This window comes from Filicampus tigris, chromosome 1, assembly GCF_054856515.1.
Source record: "Filicampus tigris isolate MCC_2025a chromosome 1, RoL_Ftig_1.0, whole genome shotgun sequence".
Taxonomy (NCBI): domain Eukaryota; kingdom Metazoa; phylum Chordata; class Actinopteri; order Syngnathiformes; family Syngnathidae; genus Filicampus; species Filicampus tigris.
The window spans coordinates 17,150,895-17,176,563 of NC_141217.1; the positions used below are offsets into that span (position 1 = coordinate 17,150,895).

The following is a 25,669-nucleotide window of genomic DNA, read 5'->3' on the forward strand; positions in this document are numbered from 1 at the left end:
AAGAGGCATGCATACTTGTTCAAACCTTTGCATCGCTGAGGGAAATTATGCTGTTGTGCGCAGTGCAGTGCGGTAAAATGATCCCAAGTTTATTTGATGGGTCTATGCTAAAAAAAAAAGATAAAAAAAATAAAATAAAATAACATTGCTGCATGACGGTTATTTGAAGAGCCGCATGAAAACAAAGAAAGAAAGAAAGAAAGAAAGAAACAAACAAACAAAAAGTATTAACATGGATTGATATCACACGCTATCTGAATTCATGTGAGGAAAACTGCCTCATATATTGTGGCCTGCTGCTACATGTTTCATGTTACATGCTGCTCAAACAGGCTGCATGCCCACTCGGCCACATCTAGTCTAGAAAATGAGTTAACTGCTTCGTCCACATGAAAGAAGTGCGGGTCAAGTGGTAGATCTGCATTTTCACATTTGGAATTGGATGGCAACATTCCAGGCCAACGCATTTAAACTACCAAACGTGTTCAATGACCAGAGGCTTAGTGTGAACCCCACATGTCTGCTTTATTAAAAGGGGAACAGAGACTCGTTCACTGGGAATAGTTTAATAATTTAGTATGCCCTTAAACGAATCTATTTCAAGCACCCGTGGTATTTATATTGAGCAAATGCTCATATGAGTGAATGGAATAATTTACCCACTGTTGCTCAGTGTCAGAGAATCCCCAGAACTAAACAGAACGCATGAAGAGAGCCCAATAGCCAAATCACTAAATAAAAGCAATCCTTGTAAAGAGCTCAAAAACGCAGGAGCTATCATTTATTTTTTTTGTCTGGATAGGTTTTGTTTTGTGTGATTTACTGGTGAAAGGATACGACAGGACTTGTATGTTTGGTTATTAACACTGCCTGAGGGGTATTACGGACATCAAGGCATGCTGTGGGCCATCTATCTAAAGCTCCTGAGTTTTGTGGCCAGGACTAAACAACAACCACTGGACTAGGTTGAGGTTGACGGTTAAGATGAAATATCTCCTCGGACATTTTGCACACATGACAGAGCTTGGGGGGAATGATTGGTGGGGGTGAAAATATGTAAAAGTCAGACAAAAAAATAGGGGGAAAAAAGAGTAATATAAAGCAATGGAAAAGGAAACGTGCGGCTGTGGATCTTTAACAGCCGTATCCCTCCATCTCTGATCAAAGCATCCTATCAGCCTTCGGGGCATCTCAGCTGAGTGCCTCCCATAGCTGCTAAAAATTCATCCTGCCAAGGAATAATTTTAACACCTCTTCTTTCGTACTCCACAGATATTTGTCCATCCATCGCCAGCAGCTCACACATCATTACATTGCATGTGAAAACACCTGTATGTTTACTACAGCTGGTCCAACATAGCGCACCCAGAAGTGATATTACAATGGCAATGAATACTTACAAAACTGTTCACCATGAATATTATTGTGTGAATATCACAAATGAAAGTGAAGTGGTTCACTTGCTTGACATATTGTATGAAAGACTCTAGGTTTGGTGGGAGTAAAGATAAAAAGTAGGTGTTAAAGTTCAAATTTGTATGTGGAATTGCTTATTTTAAACAATACATTGATACCTTTTACTATTTACAAATAGTCCTCGTATTAAGACGTACGCGACCTACGACGTTTCGACTTTACGACGCCTGTGCCTCCTCCTCCATTTTGTCCCCAGCACCATAGTGACTACGTTTACACGCAGTCAATATTCGGGTTAAAGTCAAAATTCCCGTTTACATGATTGAGCGGACAGAGTTGCTCCGGCATTTGAATAACCCACTGTGTACGGCGACACACGGCGTCATGACCCAAACGGTCATTTCCGCTTGTTACTTTCAACTGTCAATAAAACATTACAATACAATGCAATTTTATTTATATGCACCACTTGAAAGGCTTGGCGCAGGGGCCAACACTGAATGCCGGGCGGGCACGATCACAACATTGAGACAGAGTAAATTGCTACTGGAGGTGGGAGCAGATTGGCACACCCTGAAATGAGAAATGCTTCTGTTTTACACAGCGTTTGCATCTTTGCCCCATGGCTGGCAGGCAGGTGTGAAGACGTGCTCAGGTTTCCTCACGGTCAGCGTGCAAAGGCACACCGCCGCCTTATAGCGTTCGCCTCGACACTGTAAGCGAAAGTGCGCATTGGGGAGTCGAGCCGGCTGAAGTCAGTCTGTGCCAGAAGGTGCAGACGCAAGGGGGTCATGTCGGAGGTTGTTAGCTGCCATATAGCAGAGCAGCAGATTTGAGTTGGAACGCCATTTCTATTGCCTTCGAGAGCTGCAGGTTGTCAGGCAGGAGCTTCTCCTGCAGCTTGTGGTCACTCATGTGCTCTGCCTGCTGGTATGAAATAATCTCGTCTTCCAGACGGCCAAATTTACAGAGGCTAGCCAAGCAACAGGGGGGCCGGCTACATAGCGCTACCATTGCTGGTGAAAGATAGTCTGCTAGACTATAAGGCTCTGTGGAGCAGCCAAATGGTCCACAGAGCTGGCGACACAGTTCGTGCGTCTGCATGGGTCATCGTTACAGAAGCTTCAGCTTGTACGTTCACCACTAGCGAGGTTTTGCAGGATTCCTACTAGCAGGACCACTGGACAAGCAGGTGATCAAAGGCAAAAGTCTTTGTCATCAATATTATGTCCAATAACTCACAGATAACAACTGTGTGCTGACGAAAGCTTTATTACATGCCAACACACGGCAACTATCACAACAGTTTGTGCAGTTTTGTGCAGTTTTTGACATCTCTGTTGCGGTATGGCATTTGGCCGTATTTTGCAGGCAGGATTTCCAGTGAGGTGCAGGACGGAAAAAAAGTGGACGGTACACAATGAAACAGGGTTGGATGAGGGCAGAGAGGTAAATGGGTGCCAGGTTATGCAGTTACTTGAAGAGAAGGATCTTGTATTCAATTCTCTGTTTGAGCAGTCGTCAGTGGAGGTTCTTGAGTATGTAGATGATGTATTCGAAGCGGAGTCTTGGACCATATGAAGTTTATGTAAAAGTTTGAGTGGTAGACCACAAGGAGAAAGTTACAATAATCTAGTCAGAAAGTGGCCAGGGCATTGACAAGGACGAAAGTGCCTTTGGGTCTGGGAGATGAAGATGGCTAATGTAGGACATATGCAAACTGTGTAATATTGTTGATATGTGCTTTGAAGGATAATGCATAACATCCAGACTCTCCACTTGAGGAGAGGGACTTGTTAGTAGAAATGGAAAACACTTCAATTTTGCCAAAGTGAATTTTGAAGTAATTAGAAGCACAGTTTTATTACTGTTTCAAAGTCGCCAAAGAACAGTCCAATGACATACCTCCACTGTTTTTAAGAAGCCTCTAGATTTAAAAGGAGACAGGGCCAAAGGTATTACAAGATCTATTGGCATATATATTTCAAGAGCTATGCGTCGATATGCAGTAGTAGAGGAGCCAGGCTTGAAGTATTTATTAAAAGCGCTCGACCCTTGTTGGAAAATCCCATCCGTGTCCCTGGGAAAAAAAGGTGTTGAATTTACATTAAGAAAGCATGGACATTGGACATTTCATTTTGTGCAATATTCATGTTAGTGAAACGTGACTTTAAAGCGTGCAATGTAAATCCAACAGACTCGTTTATCCTCTCAATGGTGGCTGCCACGCACAGGTGCACACGAGCAGTTGTTGAAGAGGCTGCACGCAATGTTGCACAACAACAGATGAATGGGCTTCCCAGTCCACTGAAAGGTATCGCGGACAGTGATTGTAGACAAACTAATATTTTTTAAGGAAAACTTGAAAATAGCACTTGACAACTATTGGGATCTGCACAATTGAAAAAGAAACTGTCAAAATGTATGTTATGCATCGAAAAAGTTACAGGGAAATAATTATCTCGTGAGGACTGGTTAAACATTTGTAAAACCATGGCGAACACCTCAAGTTCTGATCCGTGGAGGTAATTTACTTAGAAAAAACATGTGTTACTTTACTACCCCGAGAGTAAAGGAACTTGACTAAAAAGGCTGAACATAAATGATAATGGTAAATGTTGGAGGAAATGTGAGTTCATCAGTTGTCCACTACCTTATTTCGGGGGAATCCTTTCACCCTATTGGGCCAGTGTGCTTTGAACTGTCTAGCAGATTACTGGGTTAACGTTGGAAGGGTACTTCAGCATATTTTATTCGGGCAACATTCCAACTGGGCTCGGGAAGCAGGTCGGGTACCTGCTCCAAATATTACAGGCGGCAATCAAAAAGGTCATAATGAGGAAATGCTTGAAGGAGGAACAACTAACTGTTTCTAAATGGATCATGGACATACACAAACCTTATGTTACAGAGCGGTTAACTCTTTCCCTGAGGCATTCCACATCAAAATTTGAACAATATTGAGATAAATGGCAATGTTTCATTGGTGTGCAATCATACAAGAAGTGAAAATGTTTGGATATTTTCTTGACCAGAAATGCTCTGAATTGTATCTACCTTTTCACAAGATGGCTTCCTTTTGTTTGTGTTGGATACTTTATTTTTGTTTATTTTGTCTATATAAATACAAGTAAAGTAAAACCAAAGTTGAAAAAAAAACGGTCATCTGCCCTTTATACTAAGTTAGCTCAGGTAGTTCTAAAAGTTCTAAATGACACTATGTTGTTGAATTATGTATAACTGTATGTTGTACAGGTTTAACATTTCACATTTCATGATGAAAAGCATGACACACATGATCAAAAAAATATTTTTAGATGAACAAACCAACAGGATTTAAATGACTCATGTCAGAGATGAATGCATGAGAATGATACAAACCGACCTCCTCCTGCCCATTTTAACAGTTATTCAAGGAGTCACTAATGCACATTGTTTGGCTGAATGCTTTGCAGCTGTATTTAGGATGTCTGAATATCCCCATGAACCATTCCACTGTAGCTCTCCAGCTGTATTTCTCTCAATGGTGTCTCCATCCAAAGATGAGAACAATGGTATTCCTCATTGGTCCAAGGTCTACATTTTCCTGATCTTTGCCTCTGCCATTGTGAAGCAACTCTCAGCAAGTCTTTAATCTGTCGTCACACTGTGAGTGCTTCGCCTCCTGGGTCACAAATGACCGATACAACAGGATGCTGGGCCCAAGACAAGGAAAACCCAGTGGCTGCGTAAGCAGGAAGCGCTATGCACTCACCGTGAGAATAAATATTCCCAAAATCATTACCTGAACTGTTTGATCGAAATGCGCAGCAGTATGTACCGTATTCAATCGCATTGATCCTGACACACAAACAGGGAAATGTAATAGTTGTCGATGGTTATACATTTTTACTCGCTCTCTTTGCTCCCAAAAATGCATTCGTGGGAAAAGAGAGATGTGAAGGAGGAATGAGGGAAAAGTAAAACCCCAAACTGCGACCAAATTGCTGCAGAGAGCTAGTGAGGCTTACCAATTTTAGTGTATGGGACATGCCTGGCATATTGATGACTAATGGAAGCATCATTATCCAGAAAGCAAAATGACAAGGCCCCTCAGAATATGCTTACAGAAGACTTAGAGCGAACCTGTCTCCCTGACTCTCGTTTACTGCCATTAGACGGAGGCTGCCTGCCTATTTACTACTCCCTGGGCTGGAGTTTATTTGGCTATTTTGAATAGCGTAATATGAGATGACATAATGAACAACTCCACACACAGTACAGTGGCAAGTCAGAATGGGAGTCTGGCAGATAGATGCTGTTTAGGAGATAGCAGGCGCTGCGATTGCATGCCACTCTGACAAGCTCTGCTCTGACAGAATTTGATAACTGAACTCCCTCCTTATTTTTGAGGCTCACTTTGACTTTCAAATTGGATACTCACGAGTTATGCGCTATATTTTCTCACTTAGACGAAGATGTATGTGTCATTGATGCAATTGAGAAATGTACTGTAACATTTACTCATTGTCAAATTGAATGCAAATGTCAGAGTTAGTGCTCATAACGAATGGTATGAATATTATAAATATAAGATAAATGTTTGGAGAGCAATTTTTCTTGAAACCCAGGAACTAACCTAAAAGGGAACATATCATGGAATAGTAATTGTTTAATTGCTTGTACATTTCCCATCAGGGAAAAGAGACCCTCACATGATTTGTTTGCCACCGTTTTTATGCAGGATGCTCTTCCTGTGGCAATTTACCCATTGAAAAAAAAAAAAAAGGTTTTGCGACATGTCGGGACAGGGCATTGTGGCACTGGTACCACCAGTGCAATGCCTTGAAATTGAAATTTCCAAGTTAAACATTTGTAAGATGACCATGTCTGATGGTGTGCCTCTAAGCATGTAACTCGCATTCACAGTATGTGAATATTTGTGTTACACATGCCCACTACATGCACCACATGCATGGTAGCTTGGTGATAAAGTGCTGCCCCGATGAGTGAACAGCTAGTTGTGACCTCCCACCTCCACTCCCAATTGTTATGGCAATCAAAGCTGTAGCCTGCTTGCCGTTGGACCCGCATTCAGGCAGGGGGTGCGGCTTACAAACAAGGGTGTCGTGTGCTATAGTTCTTGACCTTTGGGGTATTTTGACAAAAAAACATGCCACAGCCATGTTATGAATATGAGGGACCTATTTTATATCTAAAGTGCATAATGTACCCCTTTTAAATTCTCTCTCAAAAATATACAAGAGTCGTACTAACGACGAACAAGGACATTTATGGATCTCATCTCTCCTGCCATTAGCCAAAATAATCTGCTCTGATGTTGACTTTAAACGTAAGGATTAAAAAGTGTGCTTGACAGCTCCAAGAGGGAGGAGACAAGAATTGACTCAAAAAGAGGGTGGGGGTGGATAGTGTTTAAATCATGCCATATTTACATTCATCTGCTATTTTGCCAAGTGGAAATGTTGTCAGAGGACTTTACTCAGTGACAGTGACACTGTCTTTGATACACATGCCAAACTGACATCCAGCTAAAAGATAGTACCAGGCTTTTTTCTCTCTCGGGGGTAACGGGGGCTTGACCGATATGTGGGGGGGCCGAGAGAAAAATTTTGCAAACCTTGCTGATGGTCTGATCATTTGAATCAGGTGTGTTGGAATAGGGACACACCTAAAACAGGCTTAATAGGGGCTCTTAAGGACCGGATTTGGGCACCCCTAATCTAATAAAACCCGTGCTTCAGGTCCCTGGGATTAATCTGCAAAGATTTGCTCCTCATATTTAGGAAGTTGCTCCAAGTCATTGATTGGCAAAACTACTTCTCAAAGAAAAAAAGTGATTTTGAGACTTGTAATTATATAAATAGAATGCAGATTGTTGAGAATAGGGAACTGATTTTTTTACAAAACATTTACTTGGTTAAACCTGACCTAACCCAATAGTTGTAACCAGTGCAACATGTTGTGACGAATGGCATCAATTCATCATCGTTCTTTACTTGGGATACACTGAGTTTGTTGCCAAATGACCAGACACATCTAGCTTACTTAAATACTGATATCCATTCACTCATGGGCACTCATTTAATACATCTCATAAGTCATTTTATTAGCAGTAAAGTGCAAAGAGCCATGGAGTAGATGTCATTAACCAATTAATGTATCCAGAATGAGTGCACATGTTAATATCAGATATAAATGGGGCCATAAATTATAATGATTTGTTGACCCATCCATCTTGCCCTCCTCCTTCCAGAGACTTTGTTACTCTACAGCAAGCACACCTAATTTCCTCCATTTACTCCTGTCATAATTAATGGTGGCGGGATGGTTTTATCACTCGCGCACTTACTGACTGGCTCGTTTTTCTTGCATGGATAGATTTCTGAAAAGGCCAGAAAGACACAAGGAGGTTTTATAGTGTTCTGATAAACAAATAGCTTGTCAAATGTAGGTTTGGGAACTGCACCACAGGTGCGGTGCAGGTGCAAAACCTAATGATAAAAACACACACAGGTGCAAAACCTAATGATAAAAACACACACACAGACAAGCGCAGAAGCACAAGAAACCCAGACACTCACACATACACATACACGCACACATACAAATTCATTTTATTTGTAATGTTTTGTATCAGGGGGCACACATTCAATTCAGTGTAAAATTTACTCTGACAAATATTACACTGAACATTTTACTCTCCAATTTGTTTACTAGGACCAAATATAGTATTTTTTAGAGTAAAATGTACTCTAAAAATGTACTGTGTATAGATAGATAGATAGATAGATAGAAGGCATTAAGTCTGATTAAGTTTAAAATGTAGACAATAATGACACTAAGTCTCGGTTTCACTTGAATTAGGCATTTAGAATCCCTAGCCAATAACTAAAATCAATGGTAAGTGCCTAACCGCACTCCATTTCCCTGAAATGAATTTGTTGGAGGTGTCTCGTTTACCAAAAGCCTGCAGAAGTAGACCTACTGACGATTGACGAAAAGTGAGATGGATGCAAAAAAAAAGGTATTGCAGGGGTAGCGTGGCCGGCGGAGTTGCTTTAAGTGCATGTGTTTAGAGGGAGGGGTGTGTGTGTGTGTGTGGGTTGGGGGGGGGGGGGGGGAGTGAAGGCTGTGAGGGAGGCTCGGTGGTTGACTGACTGCGCCTTGGTGCCGAGTGAAGCGCTCACCTGCACACAAGAGTCGCGCAAACTCCGGAGCTGCGGCACTCCCACAAACACGGAATCTTCCAGGCACAATCTGACCCTTCAGAGGAAAGGACAAGTAGACGTTACACAGTTTGGGGAGAAGATTTAGGGCTCTCCCTTTTCTCTTTGCGGTTGCTCACCCAGGCTGCTGTGGCTGTCGCTCGCTTCGTCCGCCGCGATGAGGACTAATCTGGCTCTGGTCCTGACAGCAGCCCTCCTTCTTGACACATTCCGGGTGAGATTTCTTCTTCTTTTGTTAAGTGGTTATTTTTAAGGAGCGTCATATTGTTATATGGTGCCGTTTCAAAGCGTCAAACCCCACATGTAATAAAGTCACGCGTTGGGGTGAGTCGGTGAATCCGTGCGCGTCTGCATTAACGCGAATTTCTAACAAGCGCTATCCATGACTTGTCAACCAGCTCCGAAATGAATTTGAGCTGGCAAGACGACAAATAAAATAGAATGGAGATGAAGTGATGCTCTAATTGATCACCACTCAGGTTTCTGATCTCGGCAAGGAAACGGTACAATTAGCCATAACACGGCACATACGCGGCGAAATCGTTGTTTTAGTTCACACTGTGTCTTACGTTTTACTCTTGTAGTAGTAAGGTGGTATAATGGCACACACTTTGTCTAACTTAAACCTCTTCACTTTTTCGGTCGTGTTGGCGCAGGGCATTCAAATCGATCTTGTACAGTAGCCTTCTAATCATCACCTATTTCCAAGGATATCATTATCAGCCTGTGTATGTGATGTAGAAAACGAAAAATTAAATTATTATTCCCCAGTCCCCACCCTGGATACTCACATAAACGCGTCTCCTGCAGCCACCAGCCTGGCCGCCGAAATGTGACCGACTAGACGCACTTTCCGTGGCTTTAATGCCCTGGGCCGTATCGTTTCATTTACAGATACTATGACTTGCTGGATGTAAAGTTTGCGCGTCTAGGCACATGCAGTGTCAACTTCCTTGAACCACATTTGCTGCCTGCATCTTTTTAAATATACAGTATGCGCATACATGCGTGCGTGCTTTTATGTTAATAAATCACCAGAGGGACCACATTTGTTGACAGCCTTAATGGGAATATATCTTCTCAAAACCAAATAGTTAAGTCCGTTGAGTCTTTGTTGCCACCTACTAAATCAGGCGTGCCCAAGTCCGGTCCTCAATATCTCCTATTCAGCCTGTTTTTGTATTCTTACTGCAACACACCTGATTCAAATCATCAGCATCCTTATCAGGCTTTTGCAAAACTTGCTGATGATTTGATCATTTGAATCAGGTGTGTTGGAATAGGGACACACCTAAGACAGGCTGGATAGGGGCTCTTGAGGATCGGACTTGGATACCCCTTGTACTACCTGATGCTTTCAGTTCAGCATCTGGAAAATATAAATGAATAAATAAATGAACAAATAAATAAAGAAATAGACAGTATTCCATAATGCTCCACACTGTTCACTTCATTTCAGGTGAATAACGGCCACCCTTCCTCTGAAGGCCCCTGCCGACCTGGCTTCTCACAAACTTTCTACTCCATCTTGATTCCAAGGGATATACTACAAGGCCAGGCCATACGTAAAGGTAAGGATGCATATCTTTTGCATTAGGGTCAAAAAGAAATCCATCCCTTCAGTCGTGTCACTGAAAAAAAATACTGTTTTCAAAACCAGCACTGATTATTTTGATTATTGGGATCCGGAAAACCTTGTGCTTAACTTGAGTTATTCAGTCGCATGCTGTATGTGAATCATCACGTACAGTGTTCATCTCGTTGCATGGTGGCCCCCTGCACTGGTTAATCTAACAATATACGTTGTCACGATCACACCACGACGTCTTAAGCGGCTCCGTTTGTTGCTCCAATTACACAGCCAGCCCAGCAAGTTTTCGAGCCGATAGTGCAGGAAATGGAATCGACATCCTGTGTCTAATCTGGCACTGCTCCTGCCAATGTGGGCTAATTGCAATTCTCTATTGATCCCTTTTCTTTTTCCCCTCATTGCTCAGCTGTATTGTATAGCTGTGGGCACACAATAGCGTTTTTGTGTCTCGTCCGTGTTGCCGGCATTTGCACAGTATATGTATCTTATTCTCTTTGGCCGGGACAATCCTGCTTAGGAGACAGCCGTCTAGACTCGCTCCCCAGTGTGTGCAAGTGCGTAGATGTGTGAGGCATGCAGTATGGGATACATATTATTTTTGTGGGGAGACCTTCGTGAGGAGCTTTGGATGGCTGTGTCTTAAACTTCATCCTGTTGAGGTCTGGCTCCAAATGATATTGGATGACAGACATACACTTTCTGGAAAGTGAGCTTGCATTCATTCTTTGTGGTAGTGAAGTCTTTGGTCCAGCAGGGGGTGTCACTACAGTCACAATATGAGTATTGCTGCCTCGCATCCTTTTCACATGTACAATTTGGTCACAATGAGATGCAATTTTGCCTGACACAATGGTGCATAGTCCAGTAGTAAAAGGGCTTTATTTTGTATGTGGTAACTCAATTTATCAATTTACTGTAAGTGGTTACATCAATTACCACATTCATTTCAGGCAAGTTGATTTGCTTCAATGTGAATTAGTGCTCGCTTGAAAAAAAAAAAAAGAATACAAAATGTATTTCTAAATTTACAGCATATAATTATGGGACCTGCATTCTAAAATCAGAATTTCAAGTATTTTTGGTAATAATTAATAATTACTGTTGCTTTTTTAGTTAAATACAACAATGAGGAATGATCATTTGATTTCTTTGTTGTTTATATTTTTGTTGTTTCTTTGATCTAAATTGTTTTAGTAGCCAATGTCTGTTAAAAATCCAGTACCAAACTACAGCAGTATTAACCCATTCAGGCAAAGTGGTCACTACAGTGACAGCTATTCAAAAGTTGCTTTCGCCTATATTGATTAAACTAAAAAATATATGTATATTTTAAATAATAGCATTAAATAATAATTAATGCATGAAAGGGTTAAACAGATTTTTTAAAATTTAGGTTAATTAATATAGGCGAAAGCAACTTTTAAATAGCTGTCCACTGTCGTGACCACTATGCATGAAAGGGTTAACTAATAATAACTAATAACTGCATGATCCTTGTATTTAAATATCGATGCAAATACTTCAACAGACACTGGGCCTGATCTACTATGATTCCAAATAATGGGCACTAAATTATGTGTTCACCCCCAACAGAACGCATACACTGTTTGCCGATGTCTTGCATTTGATCTTCTTAAATTGCCATCTTTTACTGAAACCCTAAATAGCAGATACTCTAACAGATTGTGTGCATGCTGTTGGCAACAGGTGTAAAAGTGCTGTAGACTGCCTTATCTAAAAAAAACGGCTTTTACTTTACTTAGCTCTGATGGTTTTCACCATGGATCATTTGGGAGAGCACTGCAAGCACAAAATGAAGTTTAAAGTGATGGAATTGGAAGTGTTAGTGGAGGAGAAACAAACACATCACTGAATTGCAGAAAATAAATCCAGCGCACTGATAATTGGGGAAATCCAACAACCGCGTAAAAGTCCTGTTTTTTTTTTTTTAAATTAATCTTTCCAAGTGCGCAGGAGTGTGTTGTATGTGCACATCTTGCATAACATTACATTTAAGAATTGGGACAGCACACCCAGAAAACCACTCTGGGAAATGGGAATGACACACACAGAAATGCAGAGTTGAAAGGGGTTTTGTCATAGGTGAAATGGCATGGCTCCTTATTGTCACTGGCTCCAAGTCAGCCCTTAATAATTTAAAATCTCTAAAATTGTATAACTGAATAACTAGTATGTGGTGCTTTTTGTTCGTGGCAGTTCAGAAATGTTTACATGAGCGCAAAGGTGCTCTCACCTCCTCTCGTTTTGCCTGTGATACACTGGTACCACTTTGTGAGCTGATTTGCACTTGCCTTTCAGATTGCGTTATTTAAGAAGCAAAGTTAGCTATCAAAATTCGTCTCAGGTGTGATTAACCTTATTGCATTATTTTAAATCTATTTGTATATACTCTTATCAGAATGTGCAAAATGAACTATGCGTATGAACTATGCGTAAGTCCGTTTGCGTGAGCAATCGAGTTTGCGCCTATTTTTGCACGTGCAAACCTTCAGTTAGGCTACATTCACACTGAAGATGACATTAAAGTTGCTCAGGCCTCAGGTAACGATCAATCACGGCTCATCTTCAGAAAACAGGTCAGCCGTAATTGGTCGTTATCTGAGCCCTGAGCAGTTGTGATGTGATTTTCAATTGACAGAAGTGACAAAATGGCAAAAAATGGGTGGATTAACTATTTTCCACAAGCGCAATATTGAGCCGTGATTGGTCGTTACCTAAGCCCTGAACAACTTCAATGTCATCTTCAGTCGATAGAAGTGACAAAATGGCCGCCCCCAGAGTTGGTTAAAAACGGGTGGATTAACTCTTATTCCACAAACGCAATATTCATCAGAATGCCTTGTTTCAACTAGTGGGCTTGTATAGAGCATATTCTTGAAAAACATATGTTTTGGTTGATTTCCACTTTAAGTCAACAATGTTGATCTCAACAACGTTGCAGACTCACGGATGATTGTCAGTAGTCTCCTGAGCAATCTCCCTCGGCGACGCGGAGAGCATAATGGGCTTTTGATGACGTATAGGTTGGATTTCAAATATATTTGCATGGGACGAAAAATTGTGACACACGCTCACATTCACACAAACACATGCACGCACACAAACACGCGCAATCAAAGCTGCATGTCACCTTCATGTGTGCCTGAGAACCAACTGTAGCTGCGGGGCCAGATACAAGCATGCACAGAAGTACCATAAGGGATATACGTAGCCACAGACTTCAGACACTTGATTTATTGACTGTAAGGGTGACAATGGAGGGAAACGCAGAGGTATGGGAGGGCTTTAATAATAACATTGTTTAACCTAAAACTGTCAGTTGGGAGAGGAATAATGCCAAGACACACACGCACACACATACACAGTTGGTGTATGCGGTTTCCAAGTGTCGAGGGGACCGTATTCTCATGAAGCTTCATTGGAATCCTGCTCACAGGTTTCTTTTTCCCTGTGCACACATACCGCTACAAATAAAAGAGTATTACTCACTGGACTTACATCAAATAAAACTTAATTGGTCATGATGGACTCCTCTGTCATGCCAAAAGAATTTTCTGGTCCATCTCAGTGTCTGTTATGTTTAACACGGTCGTCAAAGTAGTTGTGTGGATGTAAGTGACAAAACTTTGCAGCAAAAAGTTTTGCTTGGGCACTGAGGCACTCTGAAAATCAAGAATGGGTTGCGCACTTGGTCTTGCAAAATGGTACTGTTTGTCTTCAAGAAAACACGATTATTTTTCCCCTTGGGAGAATATCCAGTTCACACGTGTGTGGGGATCAGCACTGGTTAAATACTCAACTTCTCCTTCCCTGCATTGGTTAAAGAGAATCATCTGGGCTTTTGTCAAAGGGCTTCGAGCTAGGGATTTAAAGTGGTCATCATAAATTTGGTTGAGATATGTGTGCATTTTCTAGACAACTTTAGTGAAAGGCACGAGGATTGGAGACATTCCGCAGTGCAGTAGCCAACATCAATATATTTCACTTTTTGGGACCTAGTCCCTTTCTTAAAGGTCTTCATTGTATGTCATGAAACACTTTTGGTTGCTTTCCTTGACCAGGACATGAATAAGTTTGTTGGTTAGTGTTGGATTAATTACCTTGCCTGCTTCACATGCAACATCAACAGCTTCACCCATCGCAATGTACTTCCGGTCTTTTTTTTTTCATTTTATGTTTTCTTTTTTTATGGAGGTGACCTTCCCTCTATTCATAATCAGCCTACACATCGTCAACAACTTCCCTCACACGTACAGCGTTTTATGCTGATGTTCCACCTTTTGCTCAACATGTGTTGACCTAGATCAATAATGACATTTTTAACAAGTACGATATCTGTGATTAGGTCAAGATTCATGGCACTGATGACACCCCAAATACCTCCACGTGTGGGAAGGCGTCAGCCCTGTCTATGTACTCATTGACTAGACACGGTTCTTGCCTGTTCAGTGGGCCAAGCATGGTTTGAGGACTCAACCGTGCACATGTCACAAGACCTTCCTTTGATACTGTGCTTGACAGAAAGCTCAATGCTCTTCCCAATGTGCAATTTTTAGATTGTTTACAAGAAACCAATTAGCACTTTCTTGGTTGGATAACTCCGTTTTCATGTGCAAAATTTCTCCTGTGGCAACCGTGATCAAGCTGCTTTTTTTCATTCAGGTTTGGAAAGCTTAGGGCTTTGGCAACATGTCATTGGTAGATGTTTTCACATTCTAATTTCTGAGCGATTTTTGCACAAGAGCAATACAAGCTACAATGCTTTATGCTTTACATTCCTTTTTTTGAACCACTAGACAGTCAATACACTCCACAATACGCTTGTTCTAGTTCACTCTTTTCAACCCGACGCTGTTCCCTTAAGGGGACCAATACGTGATGAGTTCTCCATGATGTTGTCTCCCTTTATCCCAGGAGAACCCCCAAATGGCGGTTCTCATTTTTGTTGCTTGTTTTTTGGTACCCAACCTGCAAGAGGTCCAAGAGGATCCATGTTCCATCCTAAACCCGAAAACACAGCACATAGACACACATACACATACACAAAGACATTCCTGCATGAACGCATGCACGCACAAACAAAATGCACACGTGCACACACACTTGAAGGCATGCGTGCATGCATCCAGACACACACACGGGCGTACACGCATACATGGGCATGCCTGTTAGCCACTTGGGAATTAATGAGAAGGACAGATCTAGGACCTTGGCCAGGATGAGGAAAATCTAGACAGGCGGTCAATAATGTTATTTATCATTTGGAGTTACTTTGAGGCACAAAATTGGCCAAAATAGAAGTGTGCGTGTGTGTGTGCGAGATATCGTGTATGAAATGCCCAAGCAAATCTAATGTCCAAATTGACAAGTCTGATGTGCAAATTGACAAGGAATCCTTGATGTAATTTTGCACATTTTAACGTTTTATAGCAAAAACAATCTCTCGTCCTCGAATGCTTTCCACAGCCATTTTCAGCTTTTATATGAGTAGGGTTCAAAGATGGGGATTCTGGTGAACTCCAGGCTTTAACAAACAATCATGAAGACCACAACTGTAATACTACAGAGTGTTTTGATGTAACCTCCATTAGCCTGGAAAAGCTCTGCAAGCCAAAATTTCATGCATATACACGTACAAATGGCACTGCCAAATTTGTGTGGATGAATTTGATTGTATTTAATGCAGAAATGGATCCGAATTCAACCTGCACAGAATAGTAATGGTGCTGTAAATTGTTAATCAATATTCTTGTCTCTGAAAAAGAGGGGTGACAGTTCTAATCCCCATGCATGTTGGATACACATCGTCTTCTTGTACCTGCATTTCATTAGAATTATGAAAGCTTCTTTGTTCACGCACACACGTACACGCACACCTGCATATACACACACACACTCACTCTTTCAGCCAATAATATTGCCCTGCACTTTCTTTGTAACATTATAATGTCAAATACAGAACTGGGCATTTTACTAAAAAAGTGATTGTCCGTTATCCGTCATCCGTCTGCAACAAAAAATAGTACCCGCCTATAGGCCGGTCCGCCTCTGATTTTAAACAGGCTTCCGTCAGCGACTCCAACTGCAAACTTGAATAGCTCTGTCACTCATTTCCTTCAAGGGATAGTGGCAACATCTTAGTCGTCATCACTCTGCTGTGCTTGAATTGGGCTGTGTGGTTTTGTTTGATTTGGTCTACTTTGAGTGTATGACGGACGTTGTGAGTTCGAATGGTACAAATTGGAAGATTAGGATTTGTTGAAAGACCTTAGGTTGACAGTAGTGGTGTGCGTTACTGCATATTTTTATATAGATCCGATACCAAGTAAATTGTGTGCCAGTATCGCAGATACCGCTATTTTTTAATAACTAAGGTTGAGGGCGGCGGCTTGCTTGCTTTTTCGCGCTGATAAGTCACATGGCAGATGGGACACACGGGGCACAACACAAGAAGCTGGTCTGACAACAGCCAAAACTCTGGCAACCTGAAAACTGAAACTCAATCGATCTCATCACACCGGTATTGATCTGATATTGATACTGACTCGGTATCGATATTATCGATCTGCCCACCCCTTCTGTATTTAACTCATTCACTGCCATTGACGAATTTACTTGCCTTTTCACAGTCCAGCCATTCAATTCCAGGAACTTATTTACATTTTTTTCAATTTTTTTCAAACGTTGAGGTAAAAGAGGTAAAAAAAAATGTCTGGCAGTGAATGAATTAATATTGTGTACATTGTCTTTTTTAGAACACTTTATCTGCTGATTTGTTTGATTGGCTGTGGTGGAGTGTCGTAGGTGCGTGATTCTTTATTTTTGTACTTTCCCGTTTTTTGATGTTAAGAAGCATAATTAGCAATGTTAAACTCTGTTTTTTTTTTTTTACATGATTACATAACTAGCTTTGCATGCTTAGTTTGGTCGTCAGCGGCGCTGCGGGAGCAATCGCGTCCTCTGAAACGACACCGCTGTCTATCCATCATGATATGAAAATGTTGCCGGCTTAAGCCCTGCTCTGCTGCGGCCCTTTCTGCTCATGTCCGTTGTGTAGCTTCTCATTAAATATATTAGAATGTTTTTCAGCAGGCGTTGCTTTATTTGAATAAACGTTAGATATTTTTGTTACGATCAGCAATAATGAAGATCTTGAATGGCTGTATTTTGGTGATCCCAGCTGGTTTTCGTCAAGATTGCTTGCATGCTTGTTGATTAAACATCCACCCACTCACTTAAACATGCAGTATGATGCCATTCAGCTGAGGTAGAAATAGTTACTCAAATTTAAATTGATGATTTCCCTTATGACCTGCAGCTTGATTCTGTCATTTAGCACATGGTCTGTTCTGCCTTTTACCTTCATGTGGAAACGCTGAAGACAGAGGCGGCTTTGCATTCCTAAAGTGACAGAGTAGAATAGTACGCGATAAGGGCTCGCTATGGTAATGACAAGATAAGACTCTCCTAATTAATGAGAGATGATCAACATTATTTTGAAGCTTGGCGTTGTTTTAAAATATCAATATATTTTTGCCATTTATGCATGCACCGTTTGCGATTGGCTGGCAACCAATTCAGGGTGTCCCCCCCGCCTACTGCCCGAAGACTGCTGGCATAGGCTCCAGCACTCCCCGCGACCCTTGTGAGGATAAGCGGTATAGATAACGCATGGATGGGCATGCGCCTTTCAGATGAGGACTCATTTACGAATGAACCTATGTTTCTTTTGCCTCCTGCTGAGAGTCATTACAGCAGAGCCACAAACTCAAACTCTGATTTGGTCATAGGGGTATGCTTTGAAAGACGCTTTCATGGGAGCCGGAATAAAGGAGCCAATTGCTCTGCTGGGATAGACGATGTATCAGTTTTCTCTCCACCCTATCCTCAAAGAGAATTGCATTGTTTTGATTTCCTGCTTACCTTTTGCCCCGAATCGCATGACACAGACTGCAGCATTATCTGGGTCGATAGTAGCCGAGCACCCTTGTGGAGATTAGATATTGTTGAAATACAGCCTCCTTTTACCGCTTTTGGCTCGTACTTAAATCTTTTATTGTTTTCTCTCTGTCTTTATTAGGAGATTATGGCCTCATATTTTCCCTTAATCTTTTGCAAAATCCTCTTTGTCTTGGATTCTGTTGTGATTTTTTTTTCTAGGGGTAAATCATCATCCATAATGAATCTGTGTGACTCCCTTATATATCAATGTTTAATTTCTGTTCTTTTAAAAAAAATAAAAAATCTCCTGCCACCGTCGGTTTTAAACATCTCATTGTTTATGGCCAGTGTGTAAAAGCCACAAACATGGATGCACGATAAAAACATTCATTTTTCACAGATATTAATTATATAGACATCCAACAAAAGTAAGCCTTGTTGGATGTCAAGTTATGGAGACACTACAGCAGGGGTGTCCACATTTTTGCAAAGAGAGCCAGATTTCGTGAGGTGAAAATGTCGGGGGGGCCGACCATTTAGCCTCACATTCTTTTGCAAATGGAACACCAAGAAATTCAAGCACATTTTAGCATACCGGTCTGCCTTTCCTTTTTGACTTTTTTTTAATCTAAATTTCAAGATTCTAAAACATGTCTTTTGGTCCATTTCAAACATTACATATCACTGGCAAATAAATGTTCACTGAACATTTAGACTGATAAAAGATTGAATTTCACTAACAACCAGGGCAAATTATATTTCAAACATGAATAACAACTGACAATCAAATGTTCTCATAACTGTTTAATTCAATAACAGAGGAATACGTAAAAAATATATCATATTCACTATAACAGGCAAGAGTTAATTTGAAACATGGCATATTGTTGAACATAAATGTTCAGTGAACATTTACAATTAAAAACAGTGAAATAAGTAACAGGCTCTTGTAAATGAGGCAGACACAGTTGTTGCGTATTTCAATGAAAAAAATTCCACCTTTCCTTAAATTGCCGGCCCTCGCTGTCAGCTTTCCTTTTTTATTCCTTGACGCCATTTTAGAAACTGTTCGGAAAGGGTAACACAGGGTTATGGAGTTGGACATGTGTAAAAGTGAAATTGCATTTAGAGTGTACTTTATATACTTGTCAACGGGGCTTCGGGCCAGACGTTATCATTTTATGACAGCGGCAGCGGGCCGGATAAAATTTGACCGTGGGCCACATTTGGCCCCCGGGCCGGCCTTTGGACATGCCTGCACTACACTAACGGCCTTCTTTATGCTCTTTGGCTCTTTGGGTAATTGGACCACTGGGAGCTGTTACATATAATCTGTTAAAATGCCCCGCATTCATATAATACTTTTGAAGAATTGTACATGGATTTTCCAGACAGGCTCGTTTTGATGATTTAGACATATGGTCAGGCGTTTTATTTCCCTGTTAAGGTCTAGACATTAGTGATTAATGAGGTTACCGACGTGTGGGTGGATGGGTGAAAGGAGTGCGGGTGATATGGGCTAGTGGGAGGTGTTGAGTGTGACACCTGTAAGCAGATGATGGATGTGTGCATTTCTTACCGTTTTCGAAAGGCAAAGCTTAAAGACACATACAAACAAGAATGGTCGTGCACGGGTCTACAAACAAATCGCTATTTAAGTTCTGTTTACATGACGTGGTGTCCTGCCAGTGCGAAATGTCAATCCATCAGTCCATCCATCCATCTTCTTTCGCTTAAACAGGGAAACCAGACTTCCCTCTCCCAGGCCACTGCGTCCAGCTTTTCTTGGGGGACCCCAAGGTTTTCCCAGGCTAGTCGGGAGACGTAGCTACGTTCAGACTGGAAGCGAATGCGACAGAAAAAAAGATTTTTTTTCCCCGGTTCTGACCTGTATCTGATGGGTTTTTTTATGACAGTTTGAACGACTCAATTCCAATTGTTTGAAGTCCGACCTCGGTCACTTTCATATGTGTTACTAGATTGGATGTATATTGGATTTTTTTATAATACAGCCTCAGTCTTAACGTACAGGTTGCATGTATCTGACCTATATGTCATCAAAAGCCTAATATGCGCTCTGTGTGGACGGCGGGCGGTGAGTGCTTGGCAGGGAGACTGACAATAGTCAATGAATCTGCAAAGTTGTTTTGACTAACCTCATTTCACCCAGAAATCAAAACTGACCATTAAGACCTGCAGTCCGAATGTAGCCATAATCAGTTCAGCATGTCCTGGGTCATCCTCTCGGACTTTCCCTGGTGGGATGTTTCCAGAACTCCTCACCAGGGAGGCGCCCAGGAGGCATCCTAACAAAATGCCTTAGCCACCTCATCAGACTCCTCTCGATGCAGAGAAGCAGCGGCTCTACTCTAAGCCCTTATCGGATGACTGAACTTCTCACCCTATCCCGGAGGGAGAGTCCGGACACCCTATGGAGGAAACTAATTTCAGCCTCTTGTATCGTGGATCTTGTTCTTTCAGTCACGACCCACAGCCTGGGACCATAGGTGAGTGTAGGAATGTAGACCGACCACAACTTCGCCTTTAGGCTCAGCTGCTTCTACATCACAACACACCAATGCAGTTTGCATCACCCCAGCCTATCCCTCCATCCATCCATTCATCAATTCTCAACTATTTATACTGTTCGGGGTCACAAGGAAGCTGGAACTTTGCAAATACTGTGAGTGAATCCAGATTACACCCGGGAATAGTCGCAAGTCAATTGCAGTGCACATAGAGACAGACAGTTATTCACATTTACACCTACACTCAGTCAACTGGAATCGACCCCATGCTGGCTGAATTAAGTTGACCTTATAAAGCTCAAATGTTAAACACCAACATTCCTGGGGAATCAATATTGTGTAAAATGTACAGTATGTACTTTGGTCTTTTTTTTGTACTTGTGGTATAAACTTGAACGTGCTGTGTGTGCTGAGGTAGCAAGTGTCCTCCAGCCTTTGCCAATTGCTCATTAGAAAGGCAAGCAGGAGATGATGGGAAAGAAAAGGAAACAAATAAAACAAGTAGAGGCCATTATTTTTAATGAGTTTTTTTGACATCTCCACACTTTTTTGAATGAAGGGACAAAGTAGGCCAACAGTCAAGGCAAAACTGGGGGGTGACTTCCTGCAGATTAAGTTACTCCATGGTTTGTTTGAACTCTGTATCCTTGTCATCTGCTTAGTACATTAAGAGACCTCCTGCCTTGGTCTGACAGGCCTTTTGGGGGTACAACAATACGAAGGTTATGGCTCTCCCAAAGACATTAAATCCATTTAAAAGCTCTACTTGAACTCGAGCACTTTAATGCACAGATGGTCTGTAAGGACTTTGAAGTCTGTAAAATGACAAAGGAACACTATCAGCTTTTAGCCTTCTTTCCTGGTACACAAACGCACATGCACACGCACGCTCTTAATTGAAGGATGTTTTTTGTCCGGTGCTGTTTGATGAAAAATAGTAACTATACAGTAATAAAATAACAGTAGCTGTTTTGTAACTGTTTGATAATTGGTCAAATATTTCCTTATAAATTGGTGCACACTCTGAAATTCTTATTGTAATGTAGGGGACATCACACCAGCAGCATAGCAACAAGTCATCAAATATTGAAAGTGTCCTTCAGCGAGGTTGAAATCAGCTGAATGTTGGAATGAACCTCTTCCCTTGAGCATCTGTACATTTTCATACATGCAGTTAGTTTTGACCCATTGACTTCAAATCCCAGGTTTGCATCCATCCATCCATCCATCCATTATCGATACCGCTTATCCTCACAAGGGTCGCAGGGCGTGCTCCCAGCTGTCTTCGGGCAGTAGGCGAGGGACACCCTGAATTAGTTGCCAGCCAATCGCAGGGCACAAAGAGACAAACATCCGCATTCACAATCACACCTACGGGCAATTTAGAGAGTCCAATCAACTTTTCCTGTCTAACGTCAGCAAAACGGGCATCTGTCAGTGACGCTCTGTCGGGCAGAAAGAATGCCCACCTCTGCACTAGTTGTTTCAACCCCTTGTGCTAGCTAGCTCCCATTTAATATGAATTTGAATATAATTGTTAATCACAGTTATAAGCAGGTGTGCACAGTTGTGCAAAGTTATTTCTTTTGTTTATCTGTTCTTTCCCTCTGGAAAAGATTAAAACATTTCCAATTAGTTTCCAGGTTGTAGGTCTCATTAGTGGTGGAACAACTTTAGAAATGATTTTTCTCTCTTTTTTTTTTGATATCACAAAAACCTTGAACAGGGGTGTATAGACTTTATTGTAGACTTTATAACTGCATGTCATTGTTTCTACGAAGCATCTGTTAAGCAATAACTAATTTCCACAAAATATTGTGTTGTACGGTCCAAGGAAGAAGTAGTACTGGAAACACAATAATGAACAAAATGATCAACCCTCATACTGAAATCGAAATCTGATACACTGATTGTAAGGCTCCCTGGTCAAGAAACTGCCTCTTGAACTTTAGTCAGACTTAAAGGGACACTTGGGTGAGCTTAACATTGGCACTTATATAATAGGTTTGGATGTAAAAATGACATCAGTACTAAAGTGCCCCCCAAAAGACTCTGTCGTGATTTAAGGTCTATTTTTGTGATTAGATTGACGACAATTTGCCCCGCCCCCTTTTGGGGCCTGGTTTATGTTATGTTTTCGGTCTCAGCGGTCTACGTCACGGGAGGGAGCCAAGCGTGGTAATATTACTTGCTTTGTCAGTTCTGTTGTCTAAAACGGCGACCGATCGCCACCAAAATGCAAATGCACAGTACTACTCGTGTCCACTTCAACCTGTTATAGTATAAAGTATAAGAGTGTTCTGCACAATAGTTTGGATTTATTGACATAAAACGTGATCTCATCATGATCACCTCCACAAAATCAAAAATACCGTGGCGATTGCTCCTCCACTAACATAAGCTGAAGCGGACAAGAAGCGCACACGAATCCCGACTGGTTATATTTCAGACATTCAGCAACGCTAAACTCGTGTCACCTCGCGGGAGGCAGACGGCAACTGGCAGTGGGCAAGCAATCAGGCAAGCATGGATCTTTATTTCCCCACACACCCTTCCCTCCCCGGCTAACAGTAGAATACGGTACAGCTCATAGTAACAACTTGCTTTAGGCCGTTAAAACAAAAGGCGTTAGCACAACAACATTAGCTCCTTACTGTCTGCCCGGCATGTGGAGGTGAAGATGCCTATGTCTTCATGTCACAGGGTTGCCTCCCAAGCAATCGCGTGCGTTGTCCGACACAGCTTGCAGCCGCGAGAGTTAAGCGGCATCAGAGTGAAGTAAGACCTCATCAAACACCAGGAGTGTCTTGAGCGTGCGCATCTGACTCCACAACAGAGTGTGGCCGCATTGGAACGCACCATTTCGGCTGTAGCGTTCCATTGGACAGTGTGTTGTCTCCGTAAATAACCTGATTGGGGTTAAATTCCTTGCCCGTCCTAACTGTGATCAGCAAAGAAGCAGTGTTTTCTTTTTCTATCTATCTATCTATCTCTCTCTCTCTCTCTCTCTCTCTCTCTCTCTCTCTCTCTCTCTCTCTCTCTCTCTCTCTCTCTCTCTCTCTCCATCCATCCATCTATTTTCAACACTGCACACATGAACGGGAAGTGACAAATGGGGATAAACAGTGAGCACATGGGAGTTCAGCGTGAGCGAAAAATATAGTGTAATGCATTGTTTACGTTTTTATAATCCGACTCTGGCCAACAGTTTTCCGGTTGGCTTTTTCTAACCATGAGGAATAGTGACTACCGCCGCCGATGGTATGTAGAGGTATTACATCTCACGCATGCGCAGAAGCTACTTTAACGGTTAGCGTCGCTGTCTGTCGTTGCGGTGTATTTTTCCATCGTTACGTGCCAACAGGAGGTAAGCGTCGGTCACAGTTGGCCAACCTCGAATTGCTCTATCTAGGCCTTAAGGCGCATGGCCGCCAGGCCTGTATGTATGCTCTGTGTTAGCTGCTTCTTCTTCGTTGGTTTAAATCCTTCTTCTTCGTTGGCTTATCGGCTTCTTCGTTAGTTGAACTTCTTCGCGTTTGGAGGCGGATGCGTGCTGCCTACATCACGCACCATGCCGCGATGGGGTTTGCTTTCTATTTTTTCTATCGAACGTATTTTGTATTGATATCTATCACGTGTCTGTCATGATACATATCAGTATTGAATTATTGGTCCTGCCCTAGGCGGAAGCCACAGTAACCTAGAAAACCCACGCAAGCAGGAGAAGTTGCCTGAGACAAGATTCAAACCCAGAACGTCTTGACAGTAATGCAAATGTGCTAACCAATAAAAACCCACAAAATCTCTCCCTAAAAAACAAGTAATAAAAATAACACTTAAACAAGGACCAAACAACACATAGCACAGCGAATACATTCTTAGAGGTGCTAAAGAAACACATTGCAATCTCTCTTCCTCCAAATTCCACTGCTCCTGTATATTTTTGGCCTAAGCCCAAAGAAGCTGGCTTCCTCTTCCTGCCCACTGGCTTCTTCCATCCCCGCTGCCTCTGTTTAGCTATGGCAGCGTTTTAATTACAGCCTAATTGAGTCAATTAGAAATTAAGCCACTGTGAAGACAATTAATGCAATGATGAGTCAACAATTGCAGCTGCACCCTCGACTTGCGAGTAGTCAGAAAACACAGCAAAATGACAACACCAATTTGTTGCCAGCAAGCTTTTCATCTTTTAATTCCAGGTACTCCTGTGAAACAATAGAGATGATTTTGAATGTTACTACAAGTATGCATTATTCAGATATTTCAGTGGCTCAATCGTGTGTGATTTTTTTTTCTGAGATCACACCACCATTGCTAGTGCCTGTTGGTTACACTTTTCTAATCAACCGGATGAAGATGATTTGATCTATTAGATAACATGGATGGGGAGCATTACAACCTCATATGTTATTCTCTTTGCTTGCCTTGTCTTGGTTATGGATGGATGAAAGCTGCAACTGAGGCCTCCCAGGAGACAATGCTGTTTGCTAATCACTCATTAAGTCTTGAACTCCTTATGAATGGACCACATTATTTTTTTAGGTTCAGCGCATAGTAGAGTAGTAGGGAATGGAGGGAAACACAGGGGATACCGGACAAAAAGGATGACGGACCTGGAGTGGACGTACACAAAGTCACTCTTGTAATTAATCAAATGACAATGATGTGTCTCATGTCCTGGCTGATGGTATTTAAAAGGCCAGTAAGAGGGTAACACCAGGCACCTCAGCAAGCACTTTGCAAACAGTGTTTCATGATGTTGATTTATAAGGTCCACTGTCATTGTGAAAGAGGACACTGTTTTTTTTTTAAGGTTGACAACATTCAATAAGGATTTCAATGAGTGATAGTTGAACCGTTAATGTTCATGTGCACTCTTTGACTCGCTAATTTGCAATTTACTGTACAACACTGAGAAACAAATTTATTCCCTGTATTATAAT

At 41.7% G+C, this 25,669-nt stretch overlaps 1 protein-coding gene and 1 long non-coding RNA gene across 2 annotated transcripts in view; one reads left to right on the plus strand and one right to left on the minus strand.

The window, feature by feature from the left end:
• LOC147153037 (cadherin-4-like) overlaps window positions 1-25,669 on the plus strand; it is a 231,124-nt gene that overhangs the window by 2,151 nt on the left and 203,304 nt on the right. Inside the window, exons 2-3 of the mRNA XM_086019937.1 lie at window positions 8,769-8,859; window positions 10,105-10,216. Coding sequence (XP_085876063.1) covers window positions 8,803-8,859; window positions 10,105-10,216 — 169 coding nt within the window. The 5' untranslated portion in view covers window positions 8,769-8,802. The remainder of the gene's footprint in view (window positions 1-8,768; window positions 8,860-10,104; window positions 10,217-25,669) is intronic.
• On the minus strand, window positions 3,020-8,899 carry LOC147153038 (uncharacterized). Its single transcript, XR_015084133.1, has 3 exons — window positions 8,765-8,899; window positions 8,607-8,682; window positions 3,020-3,496 (listed from the first exon to the last, which is right to left on the minus strand). It is a non-coding gene; the product is annotated as an uncharacterized LOC147153038 (long non-coding RNA).